This window comes from Suillus paluster (genome assembly GCF_016628075.1).
Source record: "Suillus paluster strain FC165 chromosome Unknown EDB91scaffold_15, whole genome shotgun sequence".
NCBI lineage: Eukaryota > Fungi > Basidiomycota > Agaricomycetes > Boletales > Suillaceae > Suillus > Suillus paluster.
Window position 1 is genome coordinate 695,762 of NW_024537575.1, and position 16,921 is coordinate 712,682.

A 16,921-nucleotide genomic window follows, 5' to 3' on the forward strand; every position below is an offset into this window, starting at 1 on the left:
GCACAACCTTATTCCCCTCACACTCTCACCGGAGGCTGGAACATAACATTTGTAAACAGAGGTCAGCCACAGTGATGGGTGACCGTAGAACTCCAGAACAACCAGTTTACACCTAGCATAGGGTTACGACTTTTTGAATTGATATATTCATTTTTCTGCCTTGGTTAATATTACACCCGCTCCCATATGGACACCGTGATTGCAGCGCTACAAGACTGCAACTTAAGTGCCTCTCAGTTCATCATATCAATTCTACAAAATCAACAATATAATGGACATCATCTTGTCAAAGACCTTCTTGTCCATTGTAATGAAATCTTCGATGCTTTCACTGAACATCCTTCTCGTCAAGCTGACATATCGCAATATGCCAACCGAGCTACAAGAGAGCAATACATCAGAGAGATTAAATTAATCTCATTGGAAGAAGGGGGTTGGCACTTCAGGACCATCACACACAACTACACAACAGGTAGAGGACTTTAGCGTCGAGGAGATGGGCAGAGAAATGCAGTCTTGTGCACCCGCGCTGTGGGATTTACTTGGGTGTCTACTCAGGAGCTGATGATTCACCTTCATGCGAGGCAAAGGACACTGATGGTGATGTTCTCATGGGAAATATGCTTGGGAACAGTTCTGGGATAGTACACGAGGAAGATGACAGCTAGTGGGATGATTTAGATGAGATAGATCTCAAGGGTTTTATCAATGGGCTCACGTCATGCACTATGCCAGATGATAGTAATAAGCAAACCTTGCGGCACGCTGCAATCATTACAATCATAAGCATCGCCCCTATCTTTTCCCCATCCCAGTCCCTGCAATACACAGTACATCCTGGTTGCCTTGGAGAAGCAGCGTGCAGCCACTTTGAGCTGCCACAGACATGGGCAAACACCTGAATTTTTGCTCTGTCTGCAGACAGATTTCAGATAATGAGGGCGTCTCATGGAGATTAGGAGCTGTCATCTCCCATATGGGAGTGGGTCCCCGACTCTACGAAGTAGGGAGGGTTCTGTCAGCTCCAAACTGGCCAGGCACCTGTATGCAAATGTGCGCGTGAACTTATTTCCTAATTCACGACCTCACAACAGACAACTATTTTCATGTGCGCGTGAAAAGTGAAACTTTTTCTGAAAATGGGCCAGAAGCCTAGATTTGCTCACCCAGGACAAGGAATCTGAGACATGATAGCAAGGAGACCATAGTGTGCAAGGATGAAGGAATATGGCAAAGGGAGAATCGAAAACCAGCGCCCTTCATAATTACAATTCAGTGTCGGCCGAGTCGGGGATTGGCGCTCGTGCCGCTACGATGTAATATTAACCGAGGCAGAAAAATGAATATATCAATTCAAAAAGTCGTAACCCTACGCTAGGTGTAAACTGGTTGTTCTGGAGTTCTACGGTCACCCATCACTGTGGCTGACCTCTGTTTACAAATGTTATGTTCCAGCCTCCGGTGAGAGTGTGAGGGGAATAAGGTTGTGCTGGGTTTGAATTTTTTCTTGTATCATGTGACATATCAAACAAGTATCTATGTCCCTCAGATGTCGCCCTCTACACTCGAACCGGAGGCTGGGAAGGAGCCTGGCACCTGTTCGTCCCTGCCCATCCGGGAGATAGAGTTCATAGTACCCTGTTATCACTTGGACCCTTTTGGGCCTTCCTCGGTTCCTTCAATCCCTGAGGAAATAAGGTACGAACACGGAGCCTTACGGATATCACAAAAGACCTCGACAACCGCAATAATCAATATGTAGCTCCCAATGCTGACTTTGACTTTTTAGATCAGTAATGTGCTTTTTCCTCGCGAGCTTGGTCCTAATGTACCTACCCACTCATTGGAATCTAGAGCATTCCTTATTCTTGTGTGAGTTATCATCCCACACCGCCGGTGAGGTTTTATTAGCTGCTCGTCTTCCTTATTTTTTAACTTCGGAATACTTAGGCGCTGGTATTCTCGTTCCAGTCAACTTAACCCTCCGCTCGACACCTTTACAGCCATGAGTAGGCTTCACCCCCCACCTCCCCTTAAGCTGCCTTTTCTATCCTAGTTGTCTTTCCACCACACTTGTGTTGTTGCCAACGTTGCACTCGGTCTTTGGACGATTTTGTTTGTATGCATTGCATTAGCTTTTCTACTCAGTGCAGACCATGTTTATTTTATATATGTATTGCAATAAATCCAGTGAACACTTATCCAAACAACCCTTGTGCTTTCTTGAAGACACCGACATACAAGGCCTCCGAGGCTTAGAGTTGCGGCCTGGCGCGGATACTTCCAGTAAGCTCAATTTCTTTGCGAACAATACCCAAACACTCATGCATTATAGCCACACCCAATGGACACACTAGCCATGCTTCGAGCAACACTCCCCATTCAGCACCACAGCATTGGTGCATTCTCAGTGAGCCGCCGTTGGTTCCATATGTTCAACTTTGAAATATGCGCTACCCAAACCTCAATCAACTCAGCCTACAACAAGACACTCTGACCCATTTTACAGCCACAAGCAGGCTTCACAGTTGTGTGCTCGCGTTATCGCATATCTCTTTGCTTGTCCCGTTTTACAGCCATGAGTAGGCTTCGCGTTTTTAAGGAATCAACTTGATGTATTCATCAATGTCACTACTATCTTTGGCCCAGAGTTGCAAAACGGCCCAGAGTTGCAAAATGCGATGTAGCACACTCATCTTTCGCTCATTTTCTTTGCACAATGATTCTGAAGGATGACCAATGCATAGCTCACTGTCTGTATTTTTTATTTCACAAAAAATGGACGAGAAGTGCTTGCGGGAGTAAAACACTGCTCAGAAAGTGTACTTTCCACACCAATCCATCACAGGGAAGCCATCACATCGACCAAAAAAAATCAGGAATTTTACGCATGATTCCTCATTACCTTCTAACACTGCTCTAATTTTTTCCGACACAAAAACCGAGCTGTGTTGTGTGACACAAATGTTGTACTGTCGAGACACAGGGCGTGACAGGAGGAGTGATTTGGTGGTCGGAGTCATCAAGCTCCGCTCGGCATCCAACGCCCTACTTCATTTGATCAACACTTGACGGCGTTGGAGAGTAAAAACGGCAGTGTGACACAGTGTGACATGATCAATTCTATGCAGGTGAGAAATTTTGCAACTCTGTGCTCAAACACCATTCATGCCGGCTTCTCTCTGGCAACGTACAGTTGCAGACAGGCAAAGTCAGCAAATTTGGACGATGTCAAAGACTGATTTTTCCTGGTGCCACAAATAACCGGAAATCCCATTTTTGGTGCAGAATATGTTTATTGAGGACCAAGTGCAATGCATTTGCACGAGCAGATTGTCCAAAAACCCTCATTTGAGGATTCTTTAGGGCAAATATTTGGCGGTACCATAAATAAATCGCTAAAATCTCGAAAAATATGGCAATCGCTTCCTTTCGATGTCCTGTGCGTGATTCCATTGAAATATTACAAAAATATCGAGCCGTTCTAGTGTTAAAAAATTGGTAAGTGTTGAGGTAATTATCCCTGGAATGGTCCCTCAAATACTCCCGAACTTCTGTCATTTGAACCGCGAATGGGCGAAATCATACCCAATAAAGTCTACATAGCTAAATTAGAATGATTTTTTGATCTTGGTGATATAGGGCCCCCAAAATGGTGTCTCAGACACCCAAAAGGGGTACACAATGTCTTTCAAACTGTCCAAAAATTTGGCGGGCCAAAAACCTCGTGGGAAAAACTTCGGACCATTGTTTTTAGACGTATTTTCACTCCCTGAATTCAGATCTGGCCTTGGTTTGGCACCAAAAATTCACGCTGGACGGCTACCAAATTGGTGGTGTTTGGTTGTCCGCAACTGTAGCCTCAACAAAATTTGCAAATGTGTTTTACATAGCGCTGAAGCCTGGACTGAATCATACGTCCCCCTATTGTCGCCAGTTTTAAATGTTGTGTTGTTGTTGAACTGTCACGCGAACATCGAAAAGTTTTGCAACTCTGGGCCAGAGATAGTACTACATGCTAGGATACAAAATAACACAATGTCCGAAGATGATTAACCCCCACGTCAGTGACTGAACAGGAAACACCACATCAGCAACGAGAGATCATTGGTAATGAAAACAATACGAAGTTGTAGGAGAGACGTTAACGAAGGAAAGACAAAGTCACCATAAGTCACGGAGGAGCAAGCATGTGCGGAGGATATGTTGAGGCCGTTGTATACCCGCTCAATGATGGCTGCAACATTAAACTGAAGCGAACATGTAAGGTAGAGTCTGGGGTCTTTTCGTTGTGAATGCCGTGAGGGTGTTCGGACTTTGTTTGCTCAGGGTTTGATATTGTTAGAAGGAACCGAGGAAGGTCCGATAACAGGGTACTGGAAACCGCGGGAGATAGAACCATCATCAACGCCCTAACTCCATTCCGTGACATGCTTTCGTCTGATGCGTGCTTCACTGGAAGATGCTGTTATGCGAACGAAGGTGCGGAAAAAACTTAGCGGATGGCGACACGATTAGGGCGGGCATTGTGATGATGGCGGGGTAGGGAAGGAGGGGTTGGCGGTCCTCCTGATCCTTGTGTTTGGGGTGTCGCTAACATCGTGGACGGGTTTGCAAAGGGTATAAAGAGCTGTATCAGGATCATTGAAAGTATTGTACTTAGTCGCTAGTGATTACTAGGACTTGTGGTCAGTCTTCGGCATGCATCTTGCACGTGCTCTGAAATTCACAGAATCACACCTCCCTGAAACTGAAGCGCGCGCCTGTCTGCACCTTCACCTCTTCTAGATGGACCTATGAAGAGTTCATACGCGTACATATGTGATAATAACTTTATCTCCTGTACGTGTGTGCTAATCTTCTGGCATACATTTAGCGTGCGTGTGGCACGGGCTCGTAATGATAATCTATCGATGCTTATTACAACGTAAAGTGAGGCCTCTCTCAGATGTGTGTGCGACTCATCTGAAAGCGCTTTATCTTCTTTTACTCGGCATGCCAGTGGTTTCCCCTGGGTGGCCGTGATGCGCACTTACAGTGACAAAGAAGCCTCTAGACCGAGCGCCGAGGTATAAAAACAGAGGTGATCCAGATATCGTGTGCAACACGCTTCTGACATCTAGTCTACCATGGATTTACTTCGCAATAGACGCAGACAAGCACCTGCAACCGAGCAGTCTCTTAACGCTCCAGCACCTTCGATCATTCCGCCTCTTGATGAACAACCTGAAGTACCTTTGATCGTTCCGTCTCTTGATGAAATGTCTCTTCCTTCCGTTCCAAGTTCTGGTTCCGTTAGCCCTCCAGACATGGCATGGGTTGAAGTAGACATATCGTCCAGTGACTATGCCCGCAGGCGTAGAGAGCTTATGGAGATGATGGCCGACCTCCGATCCATGGGGTGGGTGCTTGTGAATCCGATTACGAGACTGCTCATGCCACCTCTTACAGTGCCGACGCGCTGATCGACATACCATCCGTAGTCGTGATTGGTGGACAATCCGGTTTGTGGTCGCCTCCCTTTGCAACCGCAGTTGTGCTCAACCTCATATTTCAGCGGGCAAAAGCTCACTCGTAGAGGCCGTTAGTGGGGTACGTCAGCAGATAATTTGTCGTTCTATCTATTTTTTTTCATTCTGTTAAAGATCAATGTCCCAAGAGATAGCGGAACGTGTACCAGGTGACCCTGCTGTCATCAGTCACTGCAAGGCGTGCTCACACTACCATACGCAGATGCCCTATGGAATGTTCGATGTCCAGTCATGCCACGTCATGGTCCTGCACTATCACCTTACGAATTTACCCTGATAATGGCCGAGACCTGGAAAAGCCTATTACTGTGTCCTTCGGCCAAACGATCACTGACAGACGTGAGGTCGAAGTTTGGCTACGTCGTGCCCAGGCAGCCATTTTGAACCCGAACATTCCTTCTTCGAGTTTCCACACAAAGACCATCGAGGAACTCAGGAACGCAAGAAATACACTGAAGTTCTCCCGCAACGTGGTGTGCGTCTCGATTGAAGACCCCGATGCCACTGACTTGTCATTCTATGATTTGCCGGGTAAGCATATGCTGATCTGGATTGAGACGACATATCTGATGGGTGTTGAAGGCTTGATACAGAACGAAGAAGCCGAAACCGTCGCCTTGGTGAAAAGTATGGCGGAACATTACACTGAGACAGAGAACACTATAATATTAACCACAATTCCCATGAGCGGTATGTGTATGAACTTCGGAATTCTTTTTCATTGAGTTCATGGGTTCGGTACCAGACGATATGGAGAATCAGCAATCGATGAGTCTTGCCAGGGCCGCAGATCCTGATGGAAAGCGAACAATTGGTAAGTCATCCATACTGCAGTGTGATTAAAGACTTAAATTTGTTCAGGTGTACTTACGAAACCTGACACGCTCGGTGTTGGAGCTATCAACCAGCGTCGCAAGTGGGTGGAAATTATCGAGGGCCGTTCGGAGGAGCACACACTAAGGCACGGTTTTTACTGCGTCCGTCTTCCTGATGATGCCGAACGCGCACAACGCCTGTCTCGTGCTGAATCGCAAAGGCGAGCTGCAGAGTATTTTGACACGACGTCGCCCTGGAGCGACATGATCGACCGTCATCGGTTCGGAATTCCGGGCTTTGTCTCCGATGTAAGCCGACTGCTCATCCAGTTGATCGAGGAAGCGTACGTGGACCTTCTTCTAGCTCGCTCGCTATAACAGTGCTTACAGCGTTTATAGTTTACCCCGCCTCAGAGAAAATATCGACAACCTCCTTGCCAAATGTATGAAGGACATCGATGCACTGCCTCTTCCACTTGCAAATGACCCACAGATTGAGGTTTTAGAACGAGTCAATGCGTTCTGTGATGTCTTCAAGAGCTTTGTGAATGGCAGTCACGAAGACAAACGTCTTGCGCAGCGGAATTGCGCTCTCTATGCCATCTTCAAGAGGGATATACGCGGCACCGCTCCTGACTTCAGGCCTTTTAATGGACCGGAAGGCTATGTTCCATTGGACGATACTGAGGGGAAGATGACTCTTACTGTGCGAGATCCTGGCGTGAAAGCGATGGGCATATATGACATCCGCAGGGTCATCCACGAGTATGTTTTCGTGTTTTGTTGTGGCAGTTCGGTGACAACTCAACCATTCATCAAGGGCAATTGGATGGGAGCTTCCGAACAACGTGCCATATCAGGCGAAGGCGAACCTCATCGCTCAATTCACCAAACTCTGGGTTGCTCCGTCTGAGCGCTGTCTCGCTGGTATCAATGATGTGATTGATCAAGTCATCAGCACGCTCATAAGCATCCATTTTGGTCGCTTCAAAGTTCTTGAGGATTATGTTAGGTGAGTGTTGACTACTCACGACTATTCCGTTGGCTCAAGTTGTCTGTGACAATAGCAATCTGATTAGAATTCAGGTTGATATCTGCAAGGCGCGCGCCCGAGAGGCTGTCAATATGGCCTTGGATCTGGAAACTACTCCATACTATACTCAGAACACGCACTATCTTCAAGCACTCCGCGAAAAATGGCTAGCTCATTATAAGACAGTTCATAGTAACCCTTTTCGGTACTACAGGGCTCCCGTTAAAGAATCTAGGGGGGGGAAGAAAAAAATTTCATCGAAATCTTACCCAGATACCAAAAAGTGTTCGGCGTCGACTCCGTTTCAGGAAAAATCTACATCGAAACCTTGCCCAGATACCAAAAAGTGTTCGGCTTCGCCTCCGTTCCAGGAAAAACCCACACCGAAACCCCACCCAGATATCAAAAAGTGTTCGGCGTCGCCTCCATTTCAGGAAAAATCTCCATCGAAATCTTACCTAGATACCGACAAGTGTTCGGCGTCGCCTCCGTTTCGGGAAAACCCAACGCTCAGTTTTGATTTCGGACGCTGCGATTCCCCGCCGCCTCCGTTTCGGGAATTTGAGGGAAAAACAAAGCCCAGTCCTGGTTTGGGATGCTGCGATTCAGAGCCACTCGAGGCCAAAGCTTTGAGGGCTCTTGCGGAAGCGGGGTACACAAATCTTACGGTACCAGATCTTGCGCGTCTGTTGCCTCCCGACTCGTTCGAGGAAGAGCTAATTGTGATGGCTGATGTTCGAGCCTATTATCACGTTGCCTACAAAGTGAGTCTCGCTCATAATCTCTGTTTCAGCTTGTTTACGACCCCGAGTAGCGCGTCATTGACCATATTCCTCTGACGATCGAGCATGCTCTCCATCATGCCCTGGCGAACCAACTTTCGCAGAGCCTTCTTACGAGTTTGCTAACTGATGTTGCATCTGGGCCCGACTTCGCTGAGTTGGTCAGCGAAGATGCTTCCATCACTCAGAGACGCACAATGCTCGCGACAAGAAAACAACGCCTACTAGACATTCGCCGAAGACTCATGACCTTCAGCAATGGTACTTGATCGCTGTGAGGGGTTACGGTGTATGTTCGTTTGCTGTTGGCGCTGGACTTTCTACGGTCACATGCTCATATAGATAGCTTGTTGGCCTTTGGGGAACCGCAGCTGGTTGTGTGTTTGGTGCTTGCTGTATTATCCTGCTATGATCGAAACTTTGTTGTATTTCAAACTCGGGAACGAAGGAATCTGATTCTTTGCTCGTTGTAGACACATTGCTGTCCAAAACTTGTCACGAGAGGATGCGGCTGACCCTGGCCATCCACTGCTTCTCAATCGACGTCGACTGGATTCCAGGTAACTGCGCCCTCCTTCCCCCGATCCAGCGCGTCAAGTTTGGCCATGTCCGTCAGTTCGATGTTCCAGTCGAATACTTGGTTGTTGGATATGATACGATGGGGCTGCGAGGATTTGGGTAAAGGCACAAATCTAGGTAGAGTCAGGTAAAAAGATAAGCCAATGCAAACCGTGTCACACTCACCCTCGTTGCAAAGACCACCTGATAAGAATTTGAGCAGCATCTTTGGAGTACTGTGACACATTAACATTACGGCGCAAGTAGATACAGTATATAATCACCTTTGCGGCAAGTTCTTGGATGACTGTGTTGTCCAGAGCACCACGCACAAGCGGGGAGTATGCCTGAACAATAATCTTGTTCTTGCGACAATATTCAACAATGGGTTTTTGCTGGCAGAATGGATGTAACTGATAATGGTTTCAGCTTCCTTATTGTGGTCGTATGAGCTGATCGTAGAGATGCTCACCTCGATTTGGTTCACAACAGGCATCTCTAGACCAGCCTCGCGAATCTCTTCTATGTGCTTTGCTCCGCTATGTGACTGTCAGCTGGGAAAGTACCTATGAGTGATCTTACCTACTAATTGGAGACACCGACAGATCTGATTAGCCCGTCCGCCTTGGCGTCCAAAAGAGCCTTGTAGGCGGCAAGGCGTGCATCCTTGCCTCCCAGGGCACTGTGGGTGAGGTATAAATCATAATACGCTAGTACCCGTCTTGTCAGCTATACAAATAAAAAGGAACAAGACTTGCATGATCCAAGGTTCGCAACCGAGTCTTTCACAGCAGCCATCGTGCGATCGTAGGTAAAATCACTGTGGAAGACCTTGGAGGCTGCGAAGGGGGTCAGATAGGTGAAGAGTCAGTTGCCAGGAGCTCTCAGCCGCACGAGATGACCTCACTGATAAAGATGTTTTTGCGCTTAACACCACTTTGCCCGACCCCAACACCGACCTGAACTTCATTCTCATAGAACCGCGCCGAGTCAATCATTCTAATGATCCAACTGAACTTTTGAATCTGAGAGTGATGTACAATACGCACCGGTAACCATTTTTAAGGGCAACTTTACAAGCGTCCGCGCATTCCTCGTTCAGGTAGACACCAAGCCCAAGAGTGGGCATCTTGTAGCCTAGACCATTTCTGTTGATCACCGCGCTATGTGCACCCAAGATTGCAGAAACTCACCACTGGAGAGTGTGACGTCCGTTTCAACCATGATCTAGAGCTGAAGGATAAAGACGGGGAAACGGCCAACTATTTATGTTAATCCGAAACGTACAGCGCACTCGAGAGCTGACGAATATTATACGCACGGCTGACATCGAACCCCTACTGGGTAAAATCAAGCAAACGGGCATCAACGTGGGACTTGCAGAAATCGTTTTCAAGAGTCGACACTCTCGCTTACAGCCCAAGGCATGGTTTTGCCCCCAATTGATCGCCACGACCCTGGTTGAGGCGCTACTTCTGGGATAGAAGCTAGCGGTCAGTACTTAGTGTTGGCGCCCCAAAGCGGTTACATTCCTCGGGCTTGATACATTGGAGACAGTGGGAAAGAATCTCACCCATATGCACGTCGTAATCCCACGTCGCTTTCTGTGAACGCCAATTTCAGTCCCGCGGCCCGGGGGGGTATGGCAGTAGCCCAGCCTCTCCCTCTTTCCCTTCTCATAGAACCTCTGGATTGGAAGTTGAAGACGGTAGATATTATGCAACGTCGATCTTGAGACTTGGGCCAAAGTATGTTCGATTGCTTCTTGTTTGCCCTCCTGTAACTACAAACCCTTTTGCAATCTCGACACCATCCTTCGTGCAACACTGCCCTTCCGTCGTGGACCAGATTTGAATCGAAATTTAACACATTTCGCATCACTAAATTGCCAGACGTTGCACAAGATGTGTCATGCTTCCCGCTGGAGATAATCAGATTCAGCTGGATGCACATCGAGACTCATAGACCATACCGGACGTTCTCTAACTTATCGCCAGGTGCGCGAAACTATAAGCATGGTTCATGTTCGTAGTCGCTCATCTCGGACGGTGATTCTCCCAAGGGTACTATCCTCGAGTAAATGAATCGCCGCCAAAACGACTTGTGGTTTGTGTCGCAATTCGTGACGGAAGACAAGGCTAAATTTATTTATCTTGGCGTCCACCTAATTAATGAGAGTACCGAACCCACACTGAGTCAATTGATTGCACTCCCTGCCTCCCACGACTGAAACAACAGGGACACTCACCAGATGGCAGAAACCGCTGATGTGTCGACTTCACCTAAACTGAGCCCAATTGTCTCCGGATCAGCTACTTGCATTAAAAATTGTCGTTGGAAATTTGAAGTCAGGGGGAAATGACTCGGGCTGAGCGCCTGGCAGCGAGATTTGTTGGACACTGCCAGCAGCGCGACAAAATTCCTATACATCATGATTCACTTGCAATTGATAGTGTTGATGTAGTTTCTGAAATCCACTAGTCTTCATGAATGGCGTCAATATCGGTCAACTGCCAGTGGTAGTCTAAGGAAAGAGAACAAATATTCAAGCCACCTATGCAAGGAACTTCAACAAAAGAGCCCGAAGGCCCGGGCCTTGTGAAGCTTACATGAGCATGCATGCTGTGATTTAGCTTTTTAAGACATACACAAGCTGTACATAGGGTCTTACATTGCGACATATATGCTTCGGGCAGCATATATATTCACATATATGGTTCAGGCTCTTTTGTTACTCCGGGCCCCGAAGCCATCGCAAAGCCGCAAGCTTTCTCTTGATGAAAGAGATCGTTTCGGGTATGTCCGGGCTCTTCCAACATTCAACATTGTATGTTACAATGGAAGAGTTGAAAGTACATGAGGCGCGCAGGATGGTACGCCATGACATTATTGTTGATCCATACTAAGAAAATCGCTTTCTTAGATGCAAGGCAACCAGAGAACATTTTCCCCGCACCACTCATCAGAATCAACAACATCCGAGCGCATCTTAAAGTTAAATAAACCCAACGCACTCATTGGAGAAGGCTCAACTGTCACTTGAAACTGCATGACAGAGTATAAGAATAATCTCCCTGTAGTGTGCTTCCATTTGTTCAGTCGTGAAGCGGGTGAGCGCTTGACGCATGCGTCATGTTCGTGAGTACGAATTGCATACTACATTAATTTACTGACAGCCCCCGAAGCATCGCCTTGACAATGATTCTGCCAAGACGAGAGTACCGAATAATAGTATCCCAGCATTGCCGCATTATTGTGCCGCTTCAAGCTGCCTATTCTTTGTCTCCAACATCGCCAACAACCCTCACAAGCTAGCGTTTTGGCCAAAATGCTTCGAGGTCTCACTCCCACCATTGCGACCATTGTGCTGGTGTTTTTAATCGACTTCACGGCCGCAGGAAACACCACTTGTGCAGGGAATATGACACAATGGTACACAGATGCTGTAGGAGAAACAGCATGTGAGATTCGGAGTCCTCTTTTCTTTTTTTTCCTGACCGTCCTGAGTTGAATAGGTGTAACATATCAAAGACTGAGACAGATATGCAACCCTAGTTGTATGTTGTATTTTGCTCTGTGTTCATCAAAACGAAATAAAATATGAAGCGATCGACCTAAAGATCAAGTCCCAAACTTTCGACCGAATACTCCAGGCGATCAATGTGACGATCAATTACGTGCGTCTCAATCAGGTCCCTCTTGCGTCAGGCTTACATTCGTGGATAGAGAGTTGCTGCTGTAACTCCATATCGTGGGCGCTAAGTATGTTGTGTATGAAGTATGTTTTCTTGACTGGGTGCTGAAAGCACTGCGCTAACTTACAACCTAGCTGTCAATGGGATGTAGATGGCGGGTCGGCTTCGGGCATTGACGCAGGTAATGGTTCAGTGGTGTCCATGAGATTACTAGAACTAGAATTTTCTAGGCATTGGTGCATACGGGTTATATCGTTCTCCATCTGGACCGTTTTGTAGTCCAGGAACGAATCAATCGTAAGCATCGTGGTGCTGAAGTTCCGCCTGCTAGTTGTTTAAGTGGTTTCTTGTCCAGACTTCCTAGTGACATACAGGCGGCAGTTTGCAACGAAGACATCAAAATCGCCAATTTCTTATACGACCTCTTCTGGAGTGACGGCCCATGGTGAGTGTCCCGCTCATTGAGCGTGATGAAAATGTTGATGACGTATACACAGGTTCTAGTGCGTGAAATCAGATATTCGTTTTTCATCGAGCATTAAAGTACACACCGAAGTGTATACACCATGAATACCGCTTCCAAGGACGAAGCGGCGACAAACAACAACATGTATACCCACTGCAACAGCACGACAAGCTCAACCTTGAGCTCAAGCGCTAGTTACAGTACAAGCACTACCTCAGCGGCCCCATCCCAAACATCAACCGCTGCGCTTGTAGATTCCGCAGAAAGTTCTAAGGTCCCCACAATTGTAGGTGCTGTAGTCGGCAGCATAGTCGCGCTAGTCGTGGCTGTCATAGTAGCACGATCACGCTGGCGTAAGCACCGACGAAGGCTTGTCCGCGTTCCATTGGATACCTATAGCCTACATGCACCCGCGATGGCAGTGACGTCGCCATATACACTTACTGAACCCAGTGAGTCTGATTACATTTCCTGTTAATGGTAAGAATGCTAATGTTCAAACAATGCAGATGCAGACACGGCACCAGGGAACCCGACGTCGTACGGGTTCAAATATTCACGCAATCGGGGTCATCTACCAACATCAAGCAATCTCTCCTCGACATCTCCCTCCACTACTGCACTAGCCACGACTGCTGGTGAAAGCGGCCAGAGCTCATTGAACCTTCTTAGAAATGCAAACTCTTCCGTCAGCGCGTCTAGGCACGAGGACGCAGGGGTTGTCTCAACTCTTATGCGCTCAGGGTCTGGAAGATTGCCTCCAGCGTACGACCCGAGCTGGGAACTTCGCTCCGGCGAATCCTCGCGGCTGAATCCCGATTCAGAATACCAATCACGGGAGTCTCCCTTACAGGTCTCAGCGGACAACCAGCCTAGCCTCCGGCGCACCAAGCGATGATGCGATATCACACTTCTTTACCTACTGTTTGATGAACAATTTTATTCCGTGCTTTTCGACGCTGTCCGACTAGAATATATCATGCGTTTTGCACTCCAGTACGATTCTAGCAAAATCATATCTCATTTTGACGATCCGACATTCTTTGTACTAATAGAACAACATTTGCTATGCACGCTGAATATACCCTTTCATTACCATTTGATTCAATCTAGATATACCACACGTACTACTAATCACTGTCCCCCTGCCATACTATCTCGAGACACTGTTCTGATCGTCCTATAGGCCTTTCATCATTCGCTTTTCATATCCCGTAACTGACGACTACCTTATTCGCTTGGGTTCCAGTCATTAAAATTGATGGTCGTTGTTATCGTCTTCAAAATGTGGTCCGTGGAATTTTGGACTGAAACCTCTTGTACTTATTTATGAGATTCTCTGCCACCGCTTACACATAACCGGCTTCTCTGTTGCTTTCGTCCACCAAGGCTTTCACTGCTTGGGCGATTTCAACCGCACCCTAGCAAGAAAAAATCATATCACTGCTACCGTCAGACAATCGATTACAAGAAGATTTGCTCACGGGAGTATCGGAATGGCAGCATATGGAAACCTCAGTGACATTTGCTCCGATGTCAAGCAGCTTGCCTCCGACCGTAGAAACTTTGTGGAGCTTTAGAAGGTTTTTGACCTGCAATCAGATGAGAAAGGAGATGGATGAGAGACTGGATGCTGCGACTGCCATAAACCAAGAAAGGTATTCACTCGTTGACGCACGACTTCAATGGGTACTGGATCATGCTTCCTAGAGTCCAAGATACAGGTGAATGAAGTAGCATGTAATAACAGATGCACGAACTTCGTGATCAACAATTTCCCCTCGTCATTGTAATCAAGGTCAGCAAACCACTCTGAACTTTTCTCGTCACTCACAGTCATGCACTTGAGTACAGCAGTGACAAACCTGCAATAAACGGCACACCCAGCTCTTCTGTAGCTTGTTGATGAGCTGTTCCAGCGAGCCCCATAAAGGCTACACCTTGAGGACCGGCCGCGCTAGCTTTGAAGACCTTTGTGACACCCACAACTGCCCGTGCGAGGTCGATGGAGCGTGCTGTCTGACCATAGACAGAGCCGTGGGGTTTGATCTATGGCCATCGCAGTTACTAGACTGTAGAAATCGGTACGGGAAACGTACGTGATTCATTGGAAGGCCGTAGCGTTTTAAAAACCCGTCCAATGCACCGACCTGATAGATGAAGCAGGATTCTAGCTCGTCCTGTCAACTCGTGAATATTTTAATGCATTTAAATCGACTGAGATGTCACAGCTCACCGGCTCAATTGCCATCTCACGACGCCCAAAGCCTTGTAAATCAGGCAAGGAAGGGTGGGCGCCTACGAGAACATTGTTGGACTTGGCGAGTGCAACTGTCTTGTTCATGACTGAGAAGTCGCTGAGCAGAACTGTTAACACACGAGCAGCTAGGAATATTGATAGGTGGGACTCAACGAAGCATGGAATCCACAGGCAATATTTGCTAAATGGATTGTCTTCATAAGACCTTCGTCATCTCCCTGTTTGGTGCTCTCTTCAGACAGACGAGGTGACATTCGTGGTGAACTGATACATACCATGGTGTACAAGGAGAATCCCTTGTGTATATAGCGGTTGACGCGATGGACGGCTTGCGCACTTGCAATGATATCACTTACCTCCCCCATGTCGCAGTTTACGGTCGCTTTCAACGGTTTTACTCATGGTATATCTTAGTGTAGTATCCGTCTGCAAAATCGGCCGTGATGAAGGCAGAATGAAAAGGACACATTGTCGATCTGATGATAAGCTACCGCGTGTCAGTTCAAGTACCACAGTAGTTGACAGCAGATGACTCTTATGGTCCGGACAAGACAACCTCGGCCCACGCTGTTGATTCATCAGACAGAGTTAGTTCTCATTTGTATTCATTTCATCACACGTGATGAAATACCAGCACATGCGAGCTTTTTCATAGGTAGATGTCCAAAATACAAGCATCACATCAGCGCTGTGAGAACGTCCGGAACGATGAACAATATTAATGCATAATGTTACACCTTATTCACTTAGCTGCCAGTACTCGCCTGGACGCTATTTTCTTGCGCGGAACCCCCGTTAGACTTCTGGGCGTTATTCCTGTTGTCGCGCGATGCAGTCTGAACGTTTTGGTCAAGCAGGGTTGATCTATACGACTACATGGTGAGCATAACGAGAATACTATCACGAAACAAAGCTACCTTCACGGGGCCTGAGTGCGTGGCGGCGTATTCTGGTCACCCAAGAGATGATACGCAGGCGGAAGCCTATCTGCAGTGCAATCATCGGGAGGGATCAAAGTGCCAGCATCATCTTCTCGGCTGTAAAGTGCTGCTCCGACACACTGTCATTCATAAGATATGACGCGCCAGTGGATGTGTTTAAGGATTGGCCCCGCTCAGGGCTCAAGGAATGCGTCATCGGGAGTAGACCTCTATACCCATGAGATCGTCGAACGGGACTGAGACTGCTATATCTCTGAGTGGTACTAGGGAATGTTGTGAGTCCGTGAGTGCACAAATTAAAAGTGTAAGTACCTGGTTCGGTATCCGTGGAGGACGCTCCATGACAAGCTGGTTGTCAGGGAATTGACCAAGAAACGAGGATGGCGTATCCTGGATCATGCGAGGCTTCTTGTGTCGCCTGTAAGAAAACTCCACCGAGCACTGCGATTATGGCAAACGCGGCGCCACCCACTGCACCACCGATGATGGCTCCCTGCGCACTGGATGAAGTAGAATTTGCAGAGCTAGACGGGACTGCAGAGGCAGCACCGATGCCAGCGAGAGTTGTAGTAGGGACCGATGTCGATGTAGGAAGGGATGCTGAAGGTGAGACTTGGTTCGGGCAAACCGTGAAAGTGTTGTTGTGTTTGCTACTGTTGTTCTTGTGCATATTCCACTGTCCATCGACTGGGTCATCGTGAGAATGAGCTACTGCACCCTTTGATCTTTGACTCACTAGACCTGGCTCAGGGTAAGCCAAGTACTGGCAGGCATGTATTTCAAGTTGAAACTTACCAGGATCCATCACCCAATAGGATCTATTGTACAGAAATTATCGTT

The 16,921-nt window shown here is 47.4% G+C and overlaps 7 protein-coding genes across 7 annotated transcripts; 3 read left to right on the forward strand and 4 right to left on the reverse strand.

Moving 5' to 3' along the window:
• Positions 1-1,624: 1,624 nt before the first annotated feature.
• EDB91DRAFT_1122664 (uncharacterized protein) lies at positions 1,625-2,056 on the forward strand (the record flags this gene model as incomplete). The annotated part of the gene is made up of 2 exons (XM_041318299.1): positions 1,625-1,870; positions 1,912-2,056. The coding sequence occupies exons 1-2, from the start codon at positions 1,797-1,799 to the stop codon at positions 2,054-2,056; spliced, it is 219 nt and encodes a 72-aa protein (XP_041179280.1). The 5' UTR covers positions 1,625-1,796.
• A 2,978-nt stretch (positions 2,057-5,034) lies between these two features.
• Positions 5,035-8,415, forward strand: EDB91DRAFT_1200117 (P-loop containing nucleoside triphosphate hydrolase protein; the record flags this gene model as incomplete). Its single annotated transcript, XM_041320647.1, has 14 exons — positions 5,035-5,097; positions 5,150-5,401; positions 5,452-5,504; positions 5,558-5,592; positions 5,646-5,680; positions 5,734-6,062; positions 6,114-6,221; positions 6,277-6,345; positions 6,393-6,690; positions 6,746-7,111; positions 7,167-7,358; positions 7,414-7,600; positions 7,991-8,143; positions 8,194-8,415. Coding segments are annotated over exons 2-14 (2,187 nt in total), but the record flags the coding sequence as incomplete, so codon positions are not given.
• A 281-nt stretch (positions 8,416-8,696) lies between these two features.
• Positions 8,697-9,848, reverse strand: EDB91DRAFT_1050181 (NADP-dependent oxidoreductase domain-containing protein; the record flags this gene model as incomplete). Its single annotated transcript, XM_041313516.1, has 8 exons — positions 8,697-8,853; positions 8,906-8,955; positions 9,004-9,132; positions 9,192-9,258; positions 9,306-9,429; positions 9,469-9,558; positions 9,627-9,718; positions 9,769-9,848. 8 exons carry the CDS (start codon positions 9,846-9,848, stop codon positions 8,697-8,699), a joined length of 789 nt encoding a protein of 262 aa, XP_041179282.1.
• On the reverse strand, positions 9,788-10,817 carry EDB91DRAFT_178466 (uncharacterized protein). The gene is made up of 3 exons (XM_041326330.1): positions 10,293-10,817; positions 9,913-10,194; positions 9,788-9,856 (listed from the first exon to the last, which is right to left on the reverse strand). Exons 1-2 carry the CDS (start codon positions 10,670-10,672, stop codon positions 9,936-9,938), a joined length of 639 nt encoding a protein of 212 aa, XP_041179283.1. The 5' UTR covers positions 10,673-10,817; the 3' UTR covers positions 9,788-9,856; positions 9,913-9,935.
• Positions 10,818-11,938: 1,121 nt separating this feature from the next.
• EDB91DRAFT_178471 (uncharacterized protein) lies at positions 11,939-14,117 on the forward strand. The gene is made up of 10 exons (XM_041326331.1): positions 11,939-12,180; positions 12,235-12,276; positions 12,340-12,396; positions 12,446-12,497; positions 12,549-12,595; positions 12,645-12,711; positions 12,770-12,859; positions 12,912-12,917; positions 12,971-13,332; positions 13,390-14,117. The coding sequence occupies exons 1-10, from the start codon at positions 12,048-12,050 to the stop codon at positions 13,776-13,778; spliced, it is 1,245 nt and encodes a 414-aa protein (XP_041179284.1). The 5' UTR covers positions 11,939-12,047; the 3' UTR covers positions 13,779-14,117.
• EDB91DRAFT_1200123 (lamb YcsF family protein) lies at positions 14,109-15,529 on the reverse strand. Its single transcript, XM_041320648.1, has 10 exons — positions 15,497-15,529; positions 15,416-15,436; positions 15,294-15,358; positions 15,117-15,237; positions 14,980-15,060; positions 14,746-14,929; positions 14,641-14,692; positions 14,547-14,586; positions 14,365-14,472; positions 14,109-14,301 (listed from the first exon to the last, which is right to left on the reverse strand). Exons 1-10 carry the CDS (start codon positions 15,503-15,505, stop codon positions 14,230-14,232), a joined length of 753 nt encoding a protein of 250 aa, XP_041179285.1. The 5' UTR covers positions 15,506-15,529; the 3' UTR covers positions 14,109-14,229.
• Positions 15,530-16,436: 907 nt separating this feature from the next.
• EDB91DRAFT_1246640 (uncharacterized protein) lies at positions 16,437-16,886 on the reverse strand (the record flags this gene model as incomplete). Its single annotated transcript, XM_041322687.1, has 2 exons — positions 16,437-16,822; positions 16,877-16,886. The coding sequence occupies 2 exons, from the start codon at positions 16,884-16,886 to the stop codon at positions 16,437-16,439; spliced, it is 396 nt and encodes a 131-aa protein (XP_041179286.1).
• Positions 16,887-16,921: the final 35 nt, after the last annotated feature.

Coding starts and splice junctions, on each gene's coding strand:
- EDB91DRAFT_178466 (XM_041326330.1), bottom strand. CDS start 10,672: ATGTGCATCCAGCTGAATCTGATTATCTCCAGCGGGAAGCATGACACA. Junction 10,195..10,292: donor GGATTACGACGTGCATATGG/GTGAGATTCTTT, acceptor CTTCTATCCCAG/AAGTAGCGCCTCAACCAGGG.
- EDB91DRAFT_178471 (XM_041326331.1), top strand. CDS start 12,048: ATGCTTCGAGGTCTCACTCCCACCATTGCGACCATTGTGCTGGTGTTT. Junction 12,181..12,234: donor TGCTGTAGGAGAAACAGCAT/GTGAGATTCGGA, acceptor TGAGTTGAATAG/GTGTAACATATCAAAGACTG. Junction 12,712..12,769: donor AGTCCAGGAACGAATCAATC/GTAAGCATCGTG, acceptor TTTCTTGTCCAG/ACTTCCTAGTGACATACAGG.
- EDB91DRAFT_1200123 (XM_041320648.1), bottom strand. Junction 14,930..14,979: donor ACGGCCTTCCAATGAATCAC/GTACGTTTCCCG, acceptor CGATGGCCATAG/ATCAAACCCCACGGCTCTGT. Junction 14,587..14,640: donor GGGAAATTGTTGATCACGAA/GTTCGTGCATCT, acceptor CTTGGACTCTAG/GAAGCATGATCCAGTACCCA.